Source organism: Opisthorchis viverrini, assembly GCF_000715545.1.
Source record: "Opisthorchis viverrini unplaced genomic scaffold opera_v5_51, whole genome shotgun sequence".
NCBI classification, from domain to species: domain Eukaryota; kingdom Metazoa; phylum Platyhelminthes; class Trematoda; order Opisthorchiida; family Opisthorchiidae; genus Opisthorchis; species Opisthorchis viverrini.
Window position 1 is genome coordinate 622,617 of NW_008751707.1, and position 9,048 is coordinate 631,664.

Consider the following 9,048-nt stretch of genomic DNA (forward strand, 5'->3'; position numbering starts at 1 on the left):
TTTTTTTTCAACTGTTTGTGCCACAGCAGGTTGATGAGAACCTGGGAACTGTGCCTACCTGATGAGCTTCGAGAAGGGCGAAACTGCTGTGGTGTGTCAGAGAGTTTTCAGCAACTTTACAAGTATCGTGTTATGTCTGAAACTTGCTTACCCTTTGCTTAGTTAGCTAAGCTCAGCATTCACGATCCTCTTTTAAACAAAACGGAGATATTTGACAGCCGAAACGTGGTAGCAAAATCATCTGGAGATTCCCCATTTTAATACTTCTGCCCCCAAACGAACCAGCAATAGTGGATGATTTGTGAAGCTGACGCTCAAATACAGACGTCAAGGTGTTCAATAATACCACTAACTTGAGCACACAGAAGGGTAGTGTAGTTGAACGAGACAACCCAATATCACACACCTCTCACACGATCATGTCTTTTTCTGCACCTTAGTGCAAAGATTTCTGGCTGCTCAACTTGTAATTTTGATCGTAACCTGCCTCATAACCCGTAGAATATCCAGATTGACAGGTGTACGGAGATTCAGCCACCAGCAACATTGGTGTGGACGAGGCTGGAGCGAACCAATCAGTTAAAAGGTCTTCTGCGCGCTCAGAAAAAACATAGTACAATGATTTGGAAACGGCTTGATGCGATGTGGTTGGAAAAGGTCATCTAAATATCCCTCGGTATAGCAGCTCCATGGAACGGGTTGAACTTTTTTCCGAGGAAATACCAGAGCAGATGATGTTTGGAACAGAAATAAAGCATTCATGCAAGTTTTGCGCAATCTTTTCTGTAATGTTTACTTTCAATGGCATTACCATATTCTGGCCGTTATTATTTAATCAGCTGTTTATAAAATATGTAACGTTTGCGAAAAATTTTTTCTTCCCATCACGGTTTTTAGCTGAGGTCTACCACTTTGAAAAACAAATGTAGAATAGTGGCAGTAACCTGTTGCAGTATTAGATCCCAAACGTAGTAAGCGTGTACGTAGGGTAGTCGCAAATTTCTGAAAGTGTTTTTCACATTGTCATCATCGTTATTACGTTATTACGTTATTACAAGCGAGGCACAAGCGCGAACTGGAGGAGTGGTTCAAACTTTGCGCTAAAATGAAGTTAAAACCTATCGAACCAGGGAGTGGTTCTTTGCGCTAAAATGAAGTTAAAACCTATCGAACCAGTTTCCCTAACACGATTAAGTCGACCACCGAATTCGCCACATAACTAACGGCCAAGACTTCTCAGAGTTACCGTTAATACCGAGAAAGACCTGGAGAGCATTCTATTATCAGCATTCCAACTTAGGAGGGAAGCTGACAATGGCGAAAGGATTTTCGCTGATATACCGTGGTCGGAAAGATCGCGCAAAAATACACCTCATCCTACAAACTCAACCAACAAACATACAAATGACTGCAGTTTGATCATCTTGGGTGTTCCGGAACCCAACAAAACGTCAGATAAAATAGCGCAAAACACACACGACTACTTGCAGTGGCAATTTCTATGCAGTACACTTGAAGTTGAAAACGCGGCCGTGGTTGATACTTATCGGATTCCGAAATCACCAAAATATTTGGGTACCGGCCCGAGGCCCCTGAAACTCACACTACTTCGTGGTGATATGCTAAACTTAATCCAAGCACAATGGCAACGTCACAGGAACTTACTCCCTAGGGAGTTAAGGATAAACACATCCATGCGGAACAATATACCCACAGAAGAGACCAAGGTTAATGAAGATGAAGCCGTAGGTGAAACTTCAAAAAACGACCAGCTGCCGACTCTGCCAGGGTCGGCACAATTATAACCGCCCAACCTGCACATTATCTTGTGTACTGCCCAACACTGCTGTCAATAAACACCATTAAATGTTTATACACGAACGCGCAATGCTTGACTAACAAGATTCCAGAATTATCTGAATTGTGTGAGAAGCATTTGCCAAACTTGATTGCTATCAGCGAGACTTGGTTCCAGCCACGCTTATCGGATAGTGAACTTGCCATCCCTGGAATGACGCTTCTTCGTCGGGATCGCATTTCTCGGGGAGGTGGTGTAGCTATTTACCATAGCAGGCAACTATTGTGCAAAGAGCTAACTGATGAAGATTTGATACTATCGGATACCTTGTGGTGCTCGTTAAAGACGGTAGCAGGAAACGACTGTGTTGTTGGTGTGATCTATCGACCACCTTCAGCGGAGGAACTGCACAATTACACCATAATGGAGAAGCTGCGCCTCGTGGCTTCCCGGTATAAAAGTAAGATACTAATTATGGGTGATTTCAATCTCCCAAACTTGCTACGGACTCAACAACATCCGATAAATTCCCTCGATTGTGCCTTCCAGGAGACGTTACATGATCTTGACTTTCACAATCATATATCATGCAACACGCGGTATAGAGGATCAGATATACCTTCCATTCTGGACCTCATCATAACAAGCGAAGAGAACGTTGTGGAAAACATCGCATATGAAAGTCCATTAGGATCGAGTGATCACGTCGTTCTCATTTTTGATTATGTTTGTTCGGCGGTGAGACCTAATGATGAGCTTAAAATGATCAGGAAAGTGAACACGAAAGCACTGTCGAATACCCTGAGTCATTGTACGGACTGGTATTCAGAAGGTCCAGACGTCCACCAGCAATGGTCTAGCTTCATGGGGAACTTGGTCAATAAAATACGTTTGCATTCCCACTTCGTTCCAAAGAATACTCAGATGGGATTCGATTTTAAGTTACGAAGCAGAACCCGAAAATGGATTCTGGAGCGAAATGCAGCCTGGGCTGAATACCGACGTCACCGAACAACAACAACATGGGAAAAATATCGGTTACTAAGAAATAAAGTCAACACGCTGGTCGCGAGCGACAAAAAGGATTACCAGCTAATGCTTTTAGAGAAAATGGAAAAAAATCCGAAGCTTCTCTATTGGATCATTAATAATAAGGCGTCTGTGAAACCGGGTATTTCACCTCTGCATACCCCTAATGGACTGACGGCCACTGCGTCAGCTGCAGCTGAAGAACTGGCGGAGTTCTATTCCACTGTTTACTGTCAGAAGGAATATATAAGCCGGATGTCGTTTATGTCTCCCTCACCGCCCACCTCCCTACATGAAGTAATTGTGACTCCAGAATGTGTACTCCGAACGTTACTTGAACTAAATCACAGAAAATCTCCCGGTGCCGATCAGATAACACCATTTATCCTCAAGCAGTGTGCTCATTCCCTATGCACACCTCTCGCTGAGTTATTCAATTCGTCCCTAAATAACGGTGTGGTTCCCAACGACTGGAAGAAGGGCGTTATCACTCCCATATACAAAGGAGGTAATCGTTCGGTCGTGTCAAACTACCGGCCGGTGACTCTGTTGCCGGTGATCTCCAAAGTGCTTGAGCGACTGGTGGCAAACAAAATCATTAAACACTTAGAGGAAAACGGATTGCTTTCGGCTGCCCAGCATGGTTTCAGAAAAAACAGATCCTGTCTGTCCAATCTCCTCATTACCTTAGACGACTGGACGCAAGCTGTGGACAATGGAAATCCCGTTCACGCATGCTATCTAGACATCTCCAAGGCATTTGATCGCGTGAACCATAACATATTGTTGCAAAAACTCGAGCATTATGGTATTACGGGAAAGCTGCTGGCTTGGCTTGAAATCTATTTGGCTGACCGAGACGCGCGTGTATGTGTTGACGGCGCTCTGTCCAAGCCAATTGCAGCTACAAGTGGAGTACCCCAAGGCTCTGTTCTTGGGCCTACTTTATTTTTATTATACGTAAACGATATACCTGAGCTCGTGAGCAGTAAAATCACTTTATTCGCAGACGATATCAAGATATGGTCAAGCATACGCACCATTGAAGACAGTCACCGATTACAAAAAGATCTCGATACACTTTATGATTGGTCACTGAAAAACAGACTACCGTTTAACCTCCAAAAATGTAAAATGCTCCGTGTAGGGAAGCCCTTTGCATATAACTATACGTTGGGTCCACAACCACTTTCTTGGACTAGTGAAGAAAAAGATCTTGGCGTGTGGGTCAGCAGCTGTTTAAAAAACTCCTTGCAATGCACAGCCGTCTACAAGAGGACCTCACAAGTCCTGTCGCTCCTAAAACGGATTTTTGGTCGTTTCACTCGACTGGCACTGCCCCGAGTAATCAATACCTACATCCGACCAACCATGGAATACGCTATACAAGCTTGGTCACCATGGCTTCAAAAAGACATAATTCTTCTACAGCGAATATATCATCGAGCCACGAAGCTGGTAATTGGATTGCAAAATAAACCATACGAAGACAGGATTGCCAGTCTCAACCTATTTGACTTCTACTATCGGCGCATCAGGGGAGACCTAATTCTAACATATAATATACTGAAGACACCTAATCATCCGCTGGAAGACCTTTTTGTCCGACGTCGAACACGAACGGGCAGGAGGCATGACTTTTCGCTCGCGGTACCTCACTCGAGGGTGAACTGTCGACGGAACTTTTTGCGGTCCGTGTGTGTTTCATTTGGAACTCCCTACCTCCCAATGTTGTACATCCGCCGAGTTTAACCATTTTCAAGAACAATTTAGACGCATATCTTATGTCCAAACCGAATCTGGAACTGTTTAACTCCATGTGATACTCAGTAAACATTACGCATATTTTTGCGTCCCTTTGTGTATATACGTTCACCCTATGGTCGTTGTAAAGTTAATTGCTTTTTAGACCATTAAACCTTGAATTAACCTTGAATTAACCTTGAATCTCTAGACTACCAAATCCTCAGAAGAAATTGTATGAAGTGGGAAGTACTGCGGTGAAGGGTGGTTAGCATCCCTTGGACGTCATTCTAGCAGCATACCTATCTGCCTGAACCACAAAAATCATATTCTTTCTTGATGCTAACTTGACATTTTCGTGCTTAACCCATCTGTTTTCTCTACCCTCCTAAACCCAAAATGTGTCTGCTTTCACTTGCCGTTTGAGTAGATGCTGCTGCTGGTAGCCTTCCTCAATCCTTCTTCCGCCACCACGTTACCCGTGTGAAATAAATTTGAAGCAGTTGAGGGGAAGTCCACCCACCTAGCACAGTTCATTATCCCTAAATTCTCCTAGTACCGCAGCCGGCCTCTCTGTGGGTCGATGTTCATTCTTCTTAGACTATGGATTGAAAAAATCGCTCGCTATTCCTGCGCTGAAGCAGACGGCTGATTCGAGTGACGTTTGAATGGCGAAACCTCATGCCATTTATGAGCTCTGAGTCACCTTTCATCTTGCAGGATAGCTTGCAACCGTGAGTATGGGGTCATAGCATCGGCATCTTGATTAGTGCGTTTCGAATTCTTAGCAACCTGTTTACCTTTTTGCGAAAACAAGATTTATAACTTCAGGTTCAAATGCCAAATTCTCTTCAGATTCCAAACAAAAGGTGGAAATTACCAGGGTCTGCTCTCAGCTAACCTGATTTCCTGACAACACATGGGCTTATGAGCTGAAAAACAGCCCAGTTCCGTTAGCGTCCTTCCTTCTTTTTAGCTGACAAGGAATGCCAACGCCATCTCAAGAATTAGCCGGTCTACAACTCAAAATCGTTGCCACATTTTGAAGGTTCACCAATGTGTTGTTCGGCGCTTGGTCAGATTCATGTATCCTATGCATTCCCAGTCCCGATTTGGGTTATCGAATTCCTTTAAAAAATTGAGAGGAACTCCTTCCGGCGAAGTGGCATCTCCGGAAGGAAACAGGGTCGAATAAGACACCAGCAGTTTTCTTCATAGCTATTGTTTACTAACAGAATTTTCATAAGAAAAATCGTGGGTTTTACCAATAACGAAAAAAGGGTTGCTTATTTGCGGAATCGCCACATCGAGAAAAAAAAACAAATAAATAATTCCTCCTGCAATTGACCAAAATTAGTGACCACGAACGGCAGGCAGCTCTCAATACATTCACCATAGATCCGGAATAATGTCATAACTTGTTTCTGGAATTCCAAAATGGCTAAATGACCATAGACAAATGTGGGAGAAGCCAATTATGGAAAATCTAATTCTGATGAGCAATAGTACAAAAAAGCCATGCCAAGTGCCCGTTGAACTTGTTGGAGACGATTGAGGCAAAGCTAAAAATAATAAGTTTTACCTATTAGCCCCCTTTCGGATGCATAAATACCGGCATCCCACGAAAACTTGAACTTGCTCAAGTCTGTTGTCTACTGTAAGAAGTAAATGAGTTTGCGCCAAATCAATGGACTTGCCTGTACGGGTGGACTTTCACTCCCGGTTTAGCGCCTCGTCCAGGAAACTTACAGGCAGAAACTCCCAAAGTTTATCTTGACGTTCGACCCACCAATTCAAGATTTTGACACCCACGCTAGCCGACAAGAGCTGTTAATTGACACTCAACACTGATCTAGTGTGAAGAGGACTTACTGATTGGTTCCCCGTCTGTTTTATAACCTGGCCAATTTGGTGACCTGTTCACTTGGTCTGATGAAGCTTTTGTGTCAAAAGCGAAACGCTGCCCAAATAAAAACTACCGATTGTTTATCAAGCTCTTCTGAAACGATGAATTCTCGATCGTTTCCAAACCTTTTCCAATTGATTGAAAACATCTACGGACCATGTGTTCGCAAATTGTCAAGTGACTACGTTCGACTGGCAAGGCTAGAGGTAAACTGGGAGAACCACCGCATATTCAATAAACGATGCATGAAACACAACATAATCCCCACATCGTTACTGGTTAAGCCACCGGACTCGTCACTCGTTTCTGCCCGAACAGCATTCTCAGCGGCCAAGTCATTCCTCAGAGGATCTACTTGACTACTCAGCGTTTATCTGATATCCGCCACCACGCATGTCGGCCCAACCAAGATCTTCAGACCGTGCTCTCTCCCGCAGACTTCCAGTTGCTCCAAACCAAAGCAACAGAAGTGAAAGCTATCCAAGGACAACATTGCAAAGAGAGACAAAGACGTAAGTTCGAAAAGTTGCTTTCTAAGACTCAGATTTCACGGGAGCCGACGACTAAGCCTGAGCCAACTACTAGCTATTGTAGCGTGGTAAATTTATCAAATAGACCGTTAAGTGAGGAAGATCGCACTCTGCTAGAGAAGGGCTTGAATTTCGCAGTGAGCAAAAGGATGATAAGGGCGGAAGAGATAATCCCTAGCGTTGAATCTGTGTTTCAAAAACTTCCTTCAATGGAGGCAGAGAGGCTACGGGTACAGCTAGTCACAGTCCTTAAGTCCCAGCAGCCAGGAGCTCCAAATATTACACCAGCAGAGCGAAGAGCCTTAAACACCCTAAAACGGGTGGACAACATAGTGATTACAAAGGCGGATAAGAATAAAGCCATTGTTGTTATGAACAAGAGTGATTACTTACAGAAGGTTAAGCAACATCTAGCTGAAGGTCCTTATCGGGAGATCGACAATGCGAATATTACATCTATAATGAATAAGAGTAAAGCCGAAGTTGGGAGATATTTGCGGTCCGTGATAAACCACTTAGGGCAAGGCAACTGGTATCGATTGTACCCCAAAAGTGCAATCCAACCACGACTTTATGACCTTCCGAAAATCCATAAACCAGAGGTTCCGGTGAGACCGATAGTAGACGGAATAGGTTCCCCACCGCATGAAGTGGCCAGATTCTTGGCCGGTATTTTAAAGCCCCTCACTGGGGAATCTAGTACTTACATTAAGAATTCATATAATTTCGCCAACAAAGTAACGGGTGTCACTGTTGAACCAGATGACATCATTTTAAGTTCCGATGTGAAATCGCTATATACAAATGTGCCAAAAGGGGATTCTTTAGAAATAGCCAAGCGACTGCTGTTAGCGGACACCACGCTTTCAGAAAGAACATAGCTTACGGTAGATGAAATAGTAGAAGGAATAAAAGCATGTCTGAACCTCATTCACTTCGTTTGTGACTCAGTGGTTTATACTCAAGAACAAGGTCTAGCAATGGGATCTCCAATATCCCCGGTTTTGACAAATATATTTATGGAAGAATTTGAACAGAGAGCTTTTGCCGGATTCCCGTACCCACCCAAGATATTCTGGCGGTATGCAGGTGACCCTTTCGTGGTCATGAAACGGGACAAGGTTAATGAGTAATTATCTGAATGAACTAAGTCCATAGATCAAATTTAGTATGGAGATGGAGTCAACTTCGGGTACACTGGCCTTCTTAGACTGCATGAGACACATAAGGTCGGGGGAGACTAAAGACCACAGTGTACGAGAAGCCAACTGACGCTGGCGCAGTTTTGAACTACACATCTGCCCATCCGAAATCGGTATTCGCCAGCATTACGTCATCAATGTTTAGGCGCGTAAGGGCCCTGTGCACAGAAGAAGCTGATCGGGCAGCGACCCAAATTGAAGTAAAGGGCAAACTTTGAGTTAGTGGGTATCCAGCTAGCTTGATTAAGCGCCAATTGCGAAGGGTGTTGTTACCGGTAGGGAAACCCAACAGGGAATGGATCGGGACCGCTGTAATCCCATATAAACCAGGGACATCGGAGGCCATTCGAAGAATTTTAAACAGAACTAACATAAGAGTAGCTTTCCAAAGGGGGAACACTCTGCGCTCTGCACTGGTGCAAATAAAGGATCGCCTCCCGGCAAACAGGACTAGGGACTGTGTCTACAAAATAAAGTGTAACGACTGCACCAACGTCTATATAGGACAGACGGCCAGGGAACTACACATCAGAGTCAGAGAGCATAGTAGAAAAATAAACATGCCGCCGAGAAACGCAGATGAATATCAAACGTTACTGAAAGACTCGGCAATCGTGGAACACGCACCGGATACGGGGCACGAAACAGACTTAGAAAATGTTCAGGTTTTGAGGTGAGGACTACGGTCCACCCCACAGAGACTAATAGCAGAGGCGGTAGAAATCGCCAAGCATCCCAGCGTTAACAGAATGGAAGGCGTGGAACTGGCAAGCGTGTGGAGAACGGTCTTGGGTCATTCGAGCTAACACGTGTTGGTGTGCGATCATCAGAGGGAAGAGT

General features: G+C 44.2%; 1 protein-coding gene across 1 annotated transcript in view; it reads left to right on the forward strand.

The window, feature by feature from the left end:
- Positions 1–1,805, forward strand: part of T265_03521 (hypothetical protein) — a gene marked incomplete at both ends in the record, with an annotated part of 22,784 nt that extends 20,979 nt beyond the window's left edge. The window contains one exon of the mRNA XM_009168033.1: positions 1,301–1,805. Coding sequence (XP_009166297.1) covers positions 1,301–1,805 — 505 coding nt within the window. The remainder of the gene's footprint in view (positions 1–1,300) is intronic.
- Positions 1,806–9,048: the final 7,243 nt, after the last annotated feature.